Consider the following 16,960-nt stretch of genomic DNA (forward strand, 5'->3'; position numbering starts at 1 on the left):
GAATAAGAGATCTATGAGTTATCTGGAAGACAGTAGATTTTAGACATCTAATTCTTTGTTTCTCGTTTTTTAAATCCTCACAAGTTTGTTATCGTCTCCTCTTGTCATAGAGTGATAATAAGGAAATTGATGTGGGTTAACTGCCTCTGGTCAGCTTCCTCTGAATGAGCTGAATGTGTGTGGGTGTGTGTGTGTGTGTGTGTTAGAGAGAGGTGGAGAGATGTTTGTGGTTAACAGTTAGATACTTTTGTCATTAAGGCTACAGCCAACCTGAGTCTCAGAAATAGACACAATAAACTGAAAAGATAGTTAGTTACAAGCTATAGGCAAAGCATCTACTGTAGATGTGCCTAGGGGCCAGCCATGCAGTTTTTGTATATTTTTTCCCATGAAATCATTCTTCATTTTCCTGTGATTTTAACTTGTGTCAAAAGTTTAAATGATTTGAACCTATTTCAGAAATGGATGCGTAATACATTTAATCCATCTCTTTGTTGCAGGGGCTTGATAAAGGAACAGCTTTTTCTTAGCGCTCTGTTAACTTTGGACAATAGCTTCAATGCTGCCATCTAGTGGCAAGATAAGGACAGAAAGACTATATCAAACATGATTGCACTTTTAATTTCCTCCCTGCCACAGATTCTAGCATAAATCTACCATGACTGCTATCTTATGTTATCTTAATTTGGGAAGATATTGACAACAACTGGACATTTGTACGAAGCACATTTACTTGCAGATACACATATATACAGTACTTGCATTCTCGTGTTTCTTTAACTCACATCGTAGTTCTTGTGTTTTTAATCTATTTTCTATTTCTATATTATCATCATCATCATAACTGCATTGTTGTCAAAGAGCTCTCAAGGTAAGAATTTCCTTGTACTGTTTTAAACCTGTTGTATCCTGTGCACGTGGCGAATTCACTTTGAAACTTGAGGGGGAAGCGACTATCAGTTCTCATATATAGCCTACCGACATTCTCCCTTCATCTCTTCATTGACCTTTCCTTCTTCTATCCATTCATTTGTTCTCTCCTTTATTTTAGGATTGAGTTAGTTACATTGTCCAACTATCTTTTGTCAGTTAAAACCTCCACCTTTTACCGTAACCATTGTCTGTCACCATCTCAAACAGCCAGTCCATTCTTTCCAACCAGAATACACAATCCTTATCAAGTCTCACTGAGTCTTTATGAACGCAATCAGATCCACAGACGAGAATATACAATGTGGACTAGGTGGGTCTGTCAATACTAGTCAATGTCAATCGAGACCCATCTATTCAGATGGTATGGAGTGCGCAGAATAAAAGCGGAAAACAGAAAACGACTCTTGCGGTTGTCAGTCAATCAATCAATCATCACTGTTAACCATCGTCGTCCTCTTCCGAGGAGGAGCGCATCATGCCTCCGCTATCGTCGTGGTAACAGCGGGCCAGGAGGCGGAGTTGCTCCAGGGACTCCTGGAAGTCTGTCAGCTCAGGTCCCTGGGAGAGGAAGCTGGGGGCGATGCGTCGGGGGTCCAGGGCGCTGGCACCGCGCTGCAGCTCTGATAGCCACGGGCCCAGGGCCGGAGACGACTGCAGGGAGGTGAGCACGGGGAGGCAGGAGACCGCACGGGACCGGTCTGTGGAAGAGAGGATAGGAAGCGGGAGTTAAGGTTAGAGTATAGACCTGACAATAATGAGAGAAACTGTTGGATACAAGCATAGTGAGGCATGAAAATAGAATAGACTTATTTAGGGATTGTGAGGCAGAGATCAGGGCAGAGTGAGAGAAATAGAACTGACTGACAGGGCGAGAGTGAGAAAGGGTTGAATATGCATATACCATCACTTTTGTGTAGCCAGAAAATATGGCATTTACTATTATTATTTATTATGATTATACTACTATTATTTATTATTGTTAATACAGCACAATTTAAACACTTTCCCCTCAATCCCCCCTTCCCTGATACATGTGTAAATAATGGACTATAAATCGTGCCACCCTGGATTATACTTATGCAAAAAAAATATATATATATATATACAGTACCAATCAAAAGTTTGGACACACCTACTCATTCAAGGGTTTTTCTTTATTTGTACTATTTTCTACATTGTAGAATAATAGTGAAGACATCATAACGATGAAATAACATATATGGAATCATGTAGTAACCAAGAAAGTGTTAAACAAATCATCTGATGCAGCACTCCATCACTCTCCTTCTTGGTCAAATAACCCTTACACAGCCTGGAGGTGTGTTGGGTCATTGTCCTGTTGAAAAACAAATGATAGTCCCACTAAGCGCAAACCAGATGGGATGGCGTATCGCTGCAGAACGCTGTGGTAGCCATGCTGGTTAAGTGTGCTTTGAATTCTAAATAAATCACAGACAGTTTCACCAGCAAAGCACCCCCACACCATCACACCTCCTCCTCCATGCTTCACGGTGGGAACCACACATGCAGAGATCATCCGTTCATCTACTCTGCGTCTCATAAAGACACGGCGGTTGGAACCAGAAATCTCAGATTTGGACTCATCAGACTAAAGGACAGATTTACACTGGTCTAATGTCCATTGCTCGTGTTTCTTGGCCCAAGCAAGTCTCTTCTTCTTATTGGTGTCCTTTAGTAGTGGTTTCTTTGCAGCAATTCGACCATGAAGGCCTGATTCACGCAGTCTCCTCTGAACAGTTGATGTTGAGAAGTGTCTGTTACTTGAACTCTATGAAGCATTTATTTGGGCTGCCATCTGAGGTGCAGTTAACTCTACTGAACTTATCCTCTGCAGCAGAGGTAACTCTGGGTCTTCCTTTCCTGTGGCGGTCCTCATGAGAGCCAGTTTCATCATAGCGCTTGATGGTTTTTGCGACTGCACTTGAAGAAACGTTCAAAGTTCTTGAAATGTTCCGGATTGACTGACCTTCATGTCTTAAAGTAATGATGGACTGTCGTTTCTTGGTTTATTTGAGCTGTTCTTGCCATAATATGGATTTGGTCTTTTACCAAATAGGGCTCTCTTCTGTATATCACCCCCACCTTGTCACAACACAACTTATTGGCTCAAACGCATTAAGAAGAAAATAACTTCCACAAATTAACTTTTAACAAGGCACACCTGTTAATTGGAATGCATTCCAGGTGACTACCTCATGAAGCTGGTTGAGAGAATGCCAAGAGTGTGCAAAGCTGTCATCAAGGCAAAGGGTGGCTACTTTGAAGAATCTCAAATATAAAATATATTTCGATTTGTTTAACATAGTTTTGTTGTCTACAATGTAGAAAATAGTACAAATAAAGAAAAACCCTGGAATGCGTATGTGTCCAACCTTTTGACTGGTACTGTATATTCTACTGAGCCATTTACTTTATGTTCGTATTCTTATATTTTATTATTTCTTATTGTTGTTGCATTGTCGAGAAGGAACCTGCAAGTAAGCATCTCATTGGATGGTGTATACCATGAGTATCCTGTACATACGACTAATAAAACTTAATAACAGAAACATAGACCGAGTCAGAGAGATACAAACAGACAGAGTGAGAAAGACAAGAGAAAGCAGTTAGATAAATGGACCAGAAACGTCAGAGAAACATCAGGATTAGATTGACTCACTGTTGAGGGGAGGGGCCTGACTCTGCAGAAAGCCCTGTGGACCCAGGGATTGGCTGAATATCTGTGGGAAGGGCGGGGTCAGCTTACTTGGGCTGGATACAAGCTGGACCGAACTGCACAGGGAGAAAGAGGAAATGGTAAATTGTGATATTCATGTTTTAAACAGCAGGATTGGTTTGGTGTGGGTTATAAAACTACTACAGTAGTGTGTGTATGTGTGCGCGTGTGTTGAATGCGTGCATGTCTCCAAGCCTGCCTATGTGAGTGTGTGACTTTGTCAGTGCATGTGTGTGTGTGTGTGTGTGTGTGTGATTTAAAACAGGTGCTATTGTGTAGGCAAGGATGACACTCACAAAGGTGTAGCAGGGTAGTGGGCATTGATGTAGGAGGCGAGCACGTCTTCCCCACAGTCAAGGCTATGCAGCAGGGTGGGCGGCTGCATCCCTGGTCTCAGCTGGCTGCAGATGGGACCGCAACGTTACAGAAATGCACATTAACATTAGAGCAACGTTTCCACACACCTTCAGAACAATTCAAAACATCTGCAAATTTGTCAACTCAACCTTTGACTGACATGCTGACCAGATGGCACACACGCGTACACATAGACCTACATGTCCCAAAAATACACTTGCAGTTGACAGAGTAACGCAACAGTAACATAACAGCCATGTTTTGTCTCACCTGACCAGACTCTGCCCCTCTAAACCCTTGAGGGTCACTGATTGGCCGAAGCAGTGGCCATCGCCCAGCTCGGGGCAAGACGATAGAGGTTTCCACGGCAATGCATCTGTGCAGTCACCCAGGGCGTCGGGGAGAGAGCTGCCCTGCGCCATAGGAAAGGGGAGGGCTCCGTACGCAGCCACCACCTGAAAAAAACACACACCTCGGTCATGTTCATTAGGCACCAAATGGAAGAAAACAGACTGAAACCGGGAAGAACTACCTGGACTTGTCCAACAAGAAACGTTTTCAAATGTTTTTTTGTTGTGTGCCCTAATCAATAAGACCCTGATGTCACACACACACTGTACATGTGTTAAATGTATAGTAGGCTATGTGGGGAAGACATATTGATTATCTTGTGCCTTGGACGTTCCCTTCTAAATGTTCTTTGAAGGGGATAACTGAAGCCAACCAGAGCTGCAGTCTAGCTTGAGCTGTTATTTTACTCATACCTGTCTAAACCTTTCAGAGATAAGAATGTCAGGTTTTATTTAACCAGGTTAGTCTCTTTGAGAAAAAACATTTCCTGACATAAGAGATAGCAGCAGGGTTAGCAATGTTACACATAAATAGCTTGATTTTGAACTCAGTGGTAATGGATTCAATGAAAGCACCGAGCTCTCACCTTTCTCCCGGACACTGCCAGTGCGTCTGCAAACTCCCACATGGGGGCGCTGTTGTCCCTCCGCCTGTAGGGGACAGTAAGGGAGTCCATGGCCAGAGCCAGCACAGCACTGGAGTGGTACCACAATGAGGGCTGGAGGAGACAGAGAAGACAGTGTGATGGGAATAGACAGAAAAAGACACACCATTTCTGGGCTTGTAGGACATCTTCTGGGCTTGTAGGACATCTTACTAAAAACTGTAAACATCCTCTCAAGCAACGGTGTGGGAGAGCGATGTCAATCATTTGCACTACAGCTCAATAAAGTCTATATATTTTCAGCGACAGAATGAATACTAAAATAAAGGAATAGACAGATAATAGATTCGAAAAAGTCTGTGACTCACATCGTAATTGAGGTGGGGGAAGGAGGGCGGTTGGGCGGGCCGTCTGCCCAGCCCGCCCTTCAGGGTCAAAGGGCAGAAGAAGGAGCTGTTATTGGCCATGTGGACCATGCCTAAGGAGTAGTTCAACAGGTGGTAGAGCTCCTTCATCGGGGTCTGAGGAAAGCAACACAATGTCATAGGACTATACGAGCGCCTGGCCAGCTGTACTTATTCACAACACCACACAATAGTTGTGCATAAAACACAATTACTCTATGAGATACAGACAAAACCATATTATATTATAGTCTTTAAATCAGTAGCAAATTGTGAAATAAAAACAAAACCATAGATCTCAGCTGAACTCTGAATTACATTTCTTTCTACAATCTTACAGCGAATAAAACCCATGGCATTACATGGCAAAGAAAAACTGGGTCGTGTTCATTAGGCACCAAACGGAAGAAAACTGACAAACAGGGAGGGACTACCTGGACTTGGCCAATAAGAAATGTTAATTTTCCGTTGCGTGCCCTAATGAACATGACACTGTTGAAGAAAACGGTGCTTCCTGATGAACTGCCTGAAAACACACTGCCAAAAACCTCACTCTTGTCACTCACTGTGTCAGGGTGACTAACAGGTGCGAGCCCCCAGGTAAGGATGCCCCGTCCCCCATAGGAGTCCTGCAGCATCTCGGTGACCTTTGAACCCAGGCCCGAGAAGCCATCGGCCAGGTCACAGAGCACCTGGAACCCCTGGGAGGGAGGGAGGGGGAAGGTAGAAGGAAGAGCGGGAGATAGAGAAAGGAGAGATGACAAACGGATGAAATCAGCCATTCAAGGAGTGATTGTACCGAATGGGACCTTTAGAATGAACAAAGTATGTTTGGATGGATAAATGGATATTTTTGGAATTCGAGACTTGTAGTTTTCCAGAGTCAGGGTTTGTGATAACCCCTATTGGAGAGTCATGGTAGAGGATCACCAGTCAGTTACCTGTAGGTAGTCACACTCCTCTATGAAGAAGTGTAGTCTGTCCTCCAGATCTTCCAGCACTGAGCCATGAAGCAAAGCCTCCCCCTGGCCAAACGCTTCCAGACGGTGGGCCTCCCTGGACACACAATGTCAAAACAAAGTAATTTTCCTGAGAAATCCAAGATAGTTCTGCTGTGGTGTAATTGGAGAAGACCCAGCCACATAATATGACTGGATGTACCCTAAGAAAGGCACTGGGAGTAATGTAGTGTGTGACTTTCTGCATCATTTTTCCGGTTCATATCTTTTCTTCTGCAACTCGTCAACCATTTGGGTGTGCATCTTTGGCACACACACAAACTTTGGAACTGGTAGGGACAGCTCAGTGCTTCATGCCCTCTTTTATCCCACTTCTCAGTTTCCAGTTGAGGTTTGGGCAAGGGACAAGGGTGCATTATAGTTAACCTTTTCTTGTCATCCTCAACTTGACTTTTAGTAAAACAAAATGTATTTGGTTTAAAATATGTAAAGAATAAAAAAGATAGTAAAATAAAGAGGGTGTGGGGTTGGGTATAGGATACGAACCTGGTTTAGGGTAAGGGTTTAGTTTTTTGGGTTGGGAATGGGATACGGAGAACTGCATCTTTGGCTGTTACTATTTGACTGTATGTGCCTATGGTGATGCTCTCACCCGTCGTGGTTGTACTGGTGGATGACAGAGATTGTGCGGGGGTGCAGGTGGATCCTCAAGAAGTCCGACCACACCCTCACACTGCCCTCCAGTCGGTAGCCCTTCTGAGCGCGCTCCAAGCGGCTGTTCACCGTCTCCATGGCAACAGCTCCTACAAAGGAAACATGGATGGATGAAAAGGAAGTGTGTGAGTGACAGAGAGCAGCTCGTTTCTTGGTCTGATCCTCTTTTACCCCATTTCTGGTCATACAGGTTTACACACAATAGTTTGCTAACTTATAAATCATGTTAAATATTGATTAAAATGTCATCTTGGAAATTTTACTTTAAAAGGAAGAGCCCCATCACTGGGTCTTAACGCTTTGTTTTATGGTCCTTACCTGAACAGTGAGGCACTGGAGTTGGGTCAAAATCAACCTCAGCCAATATCTCCCCCTTCTGGACATAAAAAGAACTGTCACAACAAGACACTTGAATGAGAGCCTTTCGAACATGAGTTATGCCTGGTCCAAGAACAACTCTAATTTCCTTGCCCTGGGCCCAAACCCTTCGGTGTTTGAAGAAGTGCAAGTATTGGGCAGGTGTAAGTAATATGTTGATGGCTCCACCTAGCCTTCCAACAGGCTTCAGGGAATTTCGGCAATATTGCTTACTCCTATCTGGTTCCTTCAGACATGCAATCGGCTAATGCCGGGTGTACACAACTTTCAAAATCCTAACATTGCCGAGCCGCTCACACTAAACTGATGTTTTTTGACTTGCCAACGCAGTGGTGCGCATACTAAATGACTTGGCACAGACGGGGTGTCCCACACTATAAGATTCTTCACTTGGTCGTGAGGATTCTCCATACCACCACTCTGCCTCGCAAAAACAATGATGTGATGAGCTGTGGCTCAAAGCAGCCTCAAACGTTTTCAGTCAGACTTTCACACTTGCCATACAGAGTTGAAATATCTAGCCAACATTTTGAATTGACAAAGGAGATGATTGTGGACTACAGGAAAAGGAGGACCGAGCACGCCCCCATTCTCATCGACAGGGCTGTAGTGGAGCAGGTTGAGAGCTTCAAGTTCCTTGGTGTCCACATCACCAACAAACTATTATGGTCCAAACACACCAAGACAGTCACAAAGAGGGCACGACAAAGCCTATTCCCCCTCAGGAGACTAAAAAGATTTGGCATGGGTCCTCAGATTCTCAAAAAGTTATACAGCTGCACAGGGACGGCCTGTTCAATAGGGCGATATGGGCGACGCACTGCCAAACGGGAAAAGGAAGGGATTTTTTTTCTAATCAATTATATCACGGCAACAGTAGTTATCAGTGTTGTAATCTATACGTCTGATCTGCCACACTGCCACTAAATGTCGAATCAGGCTAAAGTCGTGCTTCAAATGGCTCCACCCCCTTTTGGGGCGATTTCAGTCAGATTGAAAATCGCCCAGAACTTCTGTCATAGACTCCCATGTAAAATCTATTTTTTTCAAATTTCAGAGCCTTCAATACAATCTCAATGGGTGTCTGTGGGCTTGCACTTACGCGCTTTCGTCATACGTTACGTAACCATGAACGTAACTGAGAAAAGAGTGGATTGTTTGAAAGAAGTTCCTTTTTGTCGGCGAACAAATGAAGATAAATTGGCAACGAAACAATTAGGACCTCCCAGACCAAATTTAATAATTCAACAGGTTTCTACTAAAGGCGGAAAGTCCTACACCCGAGGATTTTCCAAAAATTGGTACGAACGAAAAAAGACATTGCCACTCACTCAACTGGATGACGAGGGATACAGGCTAGCTGTCCGCCGCCACAACGATGAGGTTAGTGTTGATAATCACAAGTTTACTGGATGTGGATATGGTGTAATAAAGGCCGTTTATTCAGAGGTAAATATATCTGGAATCGCGTTCACGGACCCGTTCGTCAAACTCTTAGGGAGCTATAAATTAAGCCCCATTACTTACCATATCAGATAAGAGAAATTGCTGCAGCTACATATATTTTACATCCTGGCCCTACATAGTTCACTATTTGCATCACTTACCAAAATATTACATGTGGTCATATATGCTTGGAAAGTGGAGATGCCATAGAACGTCAAAAAAGTAAACATTGCTGGAGACACATTGCCGTTTTGGAGAAGACATCGCGTTTGCTAGCGAAGAGATTTGTTGTGGCAAATGAACTTGGGCTGGGAATTGCCAGGAACCTCACGATAAGATATATGCATCAGCATTGCGAGTCTCATGATTCTATACATATTGCGATTCGATACTGTGATTTTATTGCGCACCATATGTCTGTTGCAGAGGGATCAGAAAGCCATGAGAACGAGTTTTGATCAGTCATGGAAATAAAAGTGCTGAAAACAAATTGGCTCCCAATGTGAAAAGATTGAGAACAAGCTATGAAGGAACAATAATGGTGTTTTGGTGCAGGTACAGCCAACTAGCGCTAAAATATTGCGATATTGTCAATACAGTATATCGTAAAGTATCACTATGTAACTCGATTTCTTTCACCCCAATCCCTCAAATTAACGGTAAATAACTGAATTGTTTGCCCCACATTTAGCTAAGATGATTAGCTAGCCAGCTAAAATGTTTTAGTTAGTTAGCAGTCGCATCTACAATAGTTTACTGTCAATAACATGTCTCCAAAAATGACGTGGTGTCTCCAATTGTGTTGACATTTTACAATTGCAATGCGCATCCATGAGTATCCACTTTCTGTAGCTCAGCTGGTAGAGCATGGTGCTTGTAACGCCAAGGTAGTGGGTTCGATCCCCGGGACCACCCATACACAAAAATGTATGCACGCATGACTGTAAGTCGCTTTGGATAAAAGCGTCTGCTAAATGGCATATTATTATTATTATTATTATTATTATTATTATTATTATTATTATCTGAAGAGAGCCCCGAAACATTGCGTGCAGACATTTTATGCAATAAATGAAGTAGGTTCAATCTAGTAGTTCTGATCTTCTGATTGGTCCTGATGAGTTGGGCGAGGTCCCCTGCAGGCTACTGTCACTGTTGCATTGGCTCTGAGTCGGGTTCTCTGTCTTCAAATGTTCAGCCTAAGAGAGGGGATTTTTGTGTGTGTGTGTGTGTGTGTGTGTTTAACAGTGATGATGTGTGTGTGTGTGTGTGTGTTTAACAGTGATGATGTGTGTGTGTGTGTGTGTGTTTGTGTGTGTGTGTGTCCTCAGAGCAAGAACTCGTGAGTTGGAAGAACTGAGAGGCCTATGGCGTGGGTGTTGTCCTTGGCCACCTGCTGACAAGGCTGACAAGATAGGACCCTTTTGTCCATTGTTATTGGATAGGAACAGAACTTATAACCAGCTCCTGACCTAAATAGATCTTAGCACAACATTTTACTCAACATATCATATTCCATATTCACTATAACAAATATATTTACTACGACATTAGCAAGAACCGCCACATCCTCAGCCGGCTAATCCAGTGTGTGAAGTTTTGCGGAGTGTTTGAGTTAGCTTTGCGAGGCAAAGATGAAACTGAGGGCTCCACCAACCCTGGTAAGCCAACACTTTTGAGATCAGTCAATAAATGCTTCTGGTATTGACTTATATGCTGCCCCTGTCTTCATGTTGTTGCTGGACATATCTTTTTTTAAATGTGTGTAGGTCACCTAAATCATCAGAAAAATTGCCCCTCCTGAGAATTTTTTCAGGAGCCGCCACTGCAGCTGCACCACCGAGAGCATCCTGACTGGTTGCATCACTGCCTGGTATGGCAACTGCTCGGCCTCCGACTGCAAGGTACTACAGAAGGTAGTGCGTACGGCCCAGTACATCACTGGGGCCAAGCTTCCTGCCATCCAGGACCTCTATACCAGGCGGTGTCAGAGGAAGGCCCTAAAAATTGTCAGACTCCAGCCACCCTAGTCAGACTGTTCTCTCTGCTACCGCACGGCAAGCGGTATCGGAGCAACATGTCTAGGTCCAAAAGGCTTCTTAACAGCTTCTACCCCCAAGCCATAAGACTCCTGAACAGCTAATCAAATGGCTACCCGGACTATTTGCATTACGCTGCTGCCACTCTCTGTTTATTATTATTTATTATTATTTATGTGCCCCCGCACATTGACTCTGTACCGGTACCCTCTGTACAGTGAGGGGAAAAAGTATTTGATCCCCTGCTGATTTTGTAAGTTTGCCCACTGACAAAGAAATGATCAGTCTATAATTTTAATGGTAGGTTTATTTGAACAGTGAGAGACAGAATAACAAAAAAATCCAGAAAAACGCATGTCAAAAATGTTATAAATTGATTTGCATTTTAATGAGGGAAGTAAGTATTTGACCCCCTCTCAATCAGAAAGATTTCTGGCTCCCAGGTGTCTTTTATACAGGTAACGAGCTGAGATTAGGAGCACACTCTTAAAGGGAGTGCTCCTAATCTCAGCTTGTTACCTGTATAAAAAGACACCTGTCCACAGAAGCAATCAATCAGATTCTAAACTCTCCACCATGGCCAAGACCAAAGAGCTCTCCAAGGATGTCAGGGACAAGATTGTAGACCTACACAAGGCTGGAATGGGCTACAAGACCATCGCCAAGCAGCTTGGTGAGAAGGTGACAACAGTTGGTGCGATTATTCGCAAATGGAAGAAACACAAAAGACCTGTCAATCTCCCTCGGCCTGGGGCTCCATGCAAGATCTCACCTTGTGGAGTTGCAATGATCATGAGAACGGTGAGGAATCAGCCCAGAACTACACGGGAGGATCTTGTCAATGATCTCAACGCAGCTGGGACCATAGTCACCAAGAAAACAATTGGTAACACACTACGCCGTGAAGGACTGAAATCCTGCAGCGCCCGCAAGGTCCCCCTGCTCAAGAAAGCACATATACAGGGCCGTCTGAAGTTTGCCAATGAACATCTGAATGATTCAGAGGAGAACTGGGTGAAAGCGTTGTGGTCAGATGAGACCAAAATGGAGCTCTTTGGCATCAACTCAACTCGCCGTGTTTGGAGGAGGAATGCTGCCTATGACCCCAAGAACACCATCCCCACCGTCAAACATGGAGGTGGAAACATTATGCTTTGGGGGTGTTTTTCTGCTAAGGGGACAGGACAACTTCACCGCATCAAAGGGACGATGGACGGGGCCATGTACCGTCAAATCTTGGGTGAGAACCTCCTTCCCTCAGCCAGGGCATTGAAAATGGGTTGTGGATGGGTAATCCAGCATGACAATGACCCAAAACACACGGCCAAGGCAACAAAGGAGTGGCTCAAGAAGAAGCACATTAAGGTCCTGGAGTGGCCTAGCCAGTCTCCAGACCTTAATCCCATATAAAATCTGTGGAGGGAGCTGAAAGTTCGAGTTGCAAAACGTCAGCCTCGAAACCTTAATGACTTGGAGAAGATCTGCAAAGAGGAGTGGGACAAAATCCCTCCTGAGATGTGTGCAAACCTGGTGGCCAACTACAAGAAACATCTGACCTCTGTGATTGCCAACAAGGGTTTTGCCACCAAGTACTAAGTCATGTTTTGCAGAGGGGTCAAATACTTATTTCCCTCATTAAAATGCAAATCAATTGATAACATTTTTTACTTGCGTTTTTCTGGATTTTTTTGTTGTTATTCTGTCTCTCACTGTTCAAATAATCTAGACTGATCATTTCTTTATCAGTGGGCAAACGTACAAAATCAGCAGGGGATCAAATACTTTTCCCCCTCACTGTATATAGCTTCGCTACTGTTACTTTACTGCTGCTCTTTAATTATTTGTTTTTTATTTTTACTAAACATTTATTTTTCTTAAAACTGCATTGTTGGTTAAGGGCTTGTAAGTAATCATTTCACTGTAAGGTCTACACCTGTTGTATTCGGCGCATGTGACAAATAAAATTTGATTTCATTTGAATAACATTGCTTGTGAACTTCAGAGCTGTAACGATTTGGCACTTTTGCTTTGGTTAAAGCCAAGTACAAAGGCATTCTAGTAGTAGTCATCAATCCTGCTTGAGTCTACACATTCTGGGGGATGCCAAACAACGTCATAATCTCACTGGCGAGCTCTCATTGGCTATTGCTGTTCACCGTTCTCAAAACTTGACATTGCACATCTCACATTACAACAGCATTGCAGATTGTGCCGATAAAATCAAACGTGTTTGAAAATATCGGGACATCTGGGACTGCTCACAGACGGGATCGGTAGCCCTCAAGATTGCGTCTCTGACCCGCTCACATTAAACGAGTGTTGGTGACGGCCATGCACTCCGAATAGGCAACAACATGGGATTTTTTATCCGATCTCAGAAATCGGGGCCAAAATCGATTAGTGTACACCCGGCTTAAAGGTTTAAAGGCTAGCGGTTGTTTTTGGACTATCCTATTTAAAAAGCCTTCTTTCTTTGGGTTTAAAGGGAGGGAAGAGAAGTAGTGTATATGGTGCTTGTGTGTCATACTCACGTCTAGCTTGTCCAAGTCTAGGAGGAAGGGGTTCTTTGTTGGCAGGCTCTCTTTGTGCACCATTACATTGCCCTCCCTGCAAAGATAAGTAATTTACTTCAGACACATAAACAAGGTTTGGGGGAAACACACAGACACAGACACATGCACGCACACACACACACACACACTTACCATGTGAGAGCGGTGGGATCCTTCCCAGTCTCATAGAGGCTCCCCTCCTGTCTCAGTGTCTGAAGGCTACCTATATAATGGCAATGGACACAGAGGATGTTTATTCAGTATTTAAATGTAACCAACCTTGTTGTTCAATCTATATCTACCCCTGTAGCCACAGTAGCTATCCTCTTACTCCAATGACATGCATTGTCCATTTGTCACCATCATACCTAAAGATGTACACTGTAATTGTGGCAAACTTTGTAAAACCTTCAACATGACATGTTTACTCACTTTGTGACCTCTAAGTGACAATCAGCAAACCATCGGTGTGAAATTTCAAGGAAGCGGTTAAGTGCTTCAAAACATTTCGGCAACGTGGTGCCCTTATGAATGATGCCCTGCGGGTTACCAAGGGTTGGTTACCTTTGAGGTCCATGGCGATCAGGCGGGGGGTGTAGGTAATTTCACCCCCAAAGGTTTGCCCTTCTCTGAAGAGAACATCATTCTGGAGCTCGCCTGGGGGTGCATCTGGGTCGTAGGTCAGCGAGGCATCCTGATGCAATACAAACAGAAGGAGAGGGAGGGAGAAATTAGAAAATGTATTTTAATGGTGGCATAAGATGCTGTCAAGATTTACATATATAACATATTTGTTATGTATACTGTGTCAACTCATACAAAGACAAATGGTCATTCAATGTGTCACCTTCCATGCTGCATAGGGAGGTGCACTAAGCACCAATTGTCAATGTTTATGAAGACAGACAATAAACAGACCATACTAAAACATAAAGGTCCTACACCATAAATAAACCATCTCTGCCTACACCCTCACAGCAAAGACAGAGTTAGCGAGCTAGCTATCTCTATCTTTAGAGCATGTCTTTTTTTCTGAGTTTTATGATTGACTCCTGGATTTTTTCCTCCTTGTTGTGTTAGCTAGCTAGCTAGCTAGCTACATGGATTATTCTATCTAGTTAGTCTTGCTCTAGGGGTATATAACGTTAGCTGGCTGTGTAATTTCTGTCGATGGTTGTTGCAGTAAACTGTGGGCCACACCCTCGCCTCGCTCACTTTTGCTGCACTTCTCACCCTCTGCACCAAAACACCACTCTCCTCCGCATTGTTAGCTTGGCTATTTCAGCTTGAATGTACGATAGCTAGGGTCATGCTAGCTAACTAACTACAGTAACTAGTTATGTCAAAATAGTAGTGGCTAGCTAGCCTGCTAACTTAGGCACGTACTGCCCCAGTGGTTAACTCAAATAGTAGCTCTATAGCTAGCTTGCTAAAAAATCTTCAGATTTAAGCATTGCCCACTACAACTTTTAGAACACATGCATATATGCAGAAACCGCTAACTTTAGAGCGTATCAACCTGTAAATTCCACCAATGTGTGCCGACGAAGTTTGAATAGTGACCGAGTTGAAGAGTGACGACTTCTCTACACAGGCTACCCATCGTGACGTCTACAAGCTAATACAAAAAAAAAATATCACAAATGCATAAATCTGTTCATTTCAGAAGATTCTTTAGAATAAGGAATATGACAACAGAGTTTTGGATCACTCTAACACATATCTGCATCTTTCAGAAGGAGCCCACCCTTGATGAAGGCCTTAGCGTCTACTATTGGCTAATAAGAAGTACATGAACGAATATGATTGGCTTTTTAAAACGTTTTTCAAAAAGTGGATATAGTTCGGTTTCACTGCGCCGTGGAGGCACACGTGCAGCGCACAGCGCTCTGATAGGAGCGCCGTGAAACAGCAGCCTCCTAATTGGACTGTTGATTGTAGACAAAGACCCTGTACGGTAGACTGTCTAATGTTGGCCTACCTGCGATTTATGAAAATAAAATATTATGGGTAGCCTATATTTACGACGAGAGGATACATCTTCACTGATTAAAATTAATAAAATAATCTCTAAAGATGGGTATAGACAAACGTTTGTATAACTAACCCTCTATATAATTAACCCTCTCTCTCATTGTTCTACATATGTGGTATAGAGCTCGCCAGTTTGTAGTCCTAAAACCCGGAAATAAGTTGCTTCTGGTTGGATCAGCCATACCTATGGGGAAAATAAATGGGAAAGAATAGGGTTTTGGGATAAACGTCGAAAATAAGGTCTGAGGTTAACACAGTCTTAGGAGATCTTATACGTTTTGTTCTATGAGATAATATCAGTCAGTTAACATGACCATTGTGAATTATGAAACTTTATGTGCTTTTTTTAAAATACATACATTCTTCAAAATTCACAAAAAGTGACGTTATCTGATGAAGATTATCTCATAAAACAAAACGTATAAGATCTCCTAAGCCTGTGTTTACCACAGACCTTATTTTCGGCGTTTATCCCAAAACGCCATTCATTTCCCCATAGGCGTTGTCCATCGAACCATTGCGGAGTTAGTGCCTACAAAAAAACGCCATTACTATTTTTCTCTACGGCACTGTAGGAAACGTCATCTTGGGCAGAGTTGTCACATGATACTGTATGTGCAACTACAAGATTGTCCCGCAATGCTTTACCTTGCCACACCTTTGAAACAACTCACCCGTACATGAGTTTCACTTTACGACCTAGTCTGACAAACACTGGGAGAGTTTAACGTATTTACTTGATTAAAACATCCTATTTGAATCTCATGGAACAGCAGTAGCCTGTAGGTAAGTCAATCTAACTACAATTAGGCTACAGGGTTCAAAGGTCCTTATGTCTTGGTTTTCACTATGGATTTGGTACAGTATCATTAGACCAGACTCACAAAACAAGTTTTATGACAACATTGCTTCTCTGCAACGCTCTCTGTTTCCGCACTGTATTACAAATTGATATAAAGTAGGCTAACACTTATTTCTTTACCTTTACCAACTGTATATATTTGGTAGTAGAATATAAAACAATCTCTCTCTCTATCTGAGTGCAGTGGGCATAAGAATGTTGATAACTTTTCCTGTGCAAAGTGGGAATTAACTTCCTTCTTCCATTTAAAAGAGTTCAATGCTCACTGATGACTCACAGCTCATTAGCTTATCAAATAGATTATTTATTACTGTGTGCCTGCAAAACATTGTTTTATCGCTCTTGCCTTTCAGGTGAATCAGTGGGACTTGCCCTTATGAGAATGTTTCGTACCACCTTGTTTTAGGGAATATAATTTGAAATGTTGAAACACAAAGGTAAATAGTCACTTTGCAGACAGACAGACGGGCCAATAATTGCACTCACAACACATAGCCTAGACAGGAATATCATACAGACAGAGACAGGCAGAGAAACAGTGGTGTCAGAGCATCTGACTTTAAACCCAGAGCCAGGTGAAGACAGAGCTG

At 43.0% G+C, this 16,960-nt stretch overlaps 1 protein-coding gene across 1 annotated transcript; it reads right to left on the reverse strand.

The window, feature by feature from the left end:
• Positions 1–463: 463 nt before the first annotated feature.
• On the reverse strand, positions 464–15,210 carry msto1 (misato mitochondrial distribution and morphology regulator 1). Its single transcript, XM_084165688.1, has 14 exons — positions 14,994–15,210; positions 14,039–14,168; positions 13,628–13,697; positions 13,454–13,529; positions 7,378–7,435; positions 6,998–7,148; positions 6,328–6,442; positions 5,953–6,087; positions 5,351–5,503; positions 4,965–5,096; positions 4,298–4,482; positions 3,967–4,071; positions 3,614–3,726; positions 464–1,631 (listed from the first exon to the last, which is right to left on the reverse strand). Exons 1-14 carry the CDS (start codon positions 15,075–15,077, stop codon positions 1,372–1,374), a joined length of 1,767 nt encoding a protein of 588 aa, XP_084021814.1. The 5' UTR covers positions 15,078–15,210; the 3' UTR covers positions 464–1,371.
• Between the last annotated feature and the right edge of the window lie 1,750 nt (positions 15,211–16,960).

Source organism: Coregonus lavaretus (assembly GCF_964263955.1).
Source record: "Coregonus lavaretus genome assembly, chromosome: 7".
In the NCBI taxonomy this organism is placed as follows: domain Eukaryota; kingdom Metazoa; phylum Chordata; class Actinopteri; order Salmoniformes; family Salmonidae; genus Coregonus; species Coregonus lavaretus.

Coding starts and splice junctions, on each gene's coding strand:
- msto1 (XM_084165688.1), bottom strand. CDS start 15,077: ATGGGTAGCCTGTGTAGAGAAGTCGTCACTCTTCAACTCGGTCACTAT. Junction 6,088..6,327: donor AGGAGTGTGACTACCTACAG/GTAACTGACTGG, acceptor CCTCCCTCCCAG/GGGTTCCAGGTGCTCTGTGA. Junction 3,727..3,966: donor CACTACCCTGCTACACCTTT/GTGAGTGTCATC, acceptor CTCCCTGTGCAG/TTCGGTCCAGCTTGTATCCA.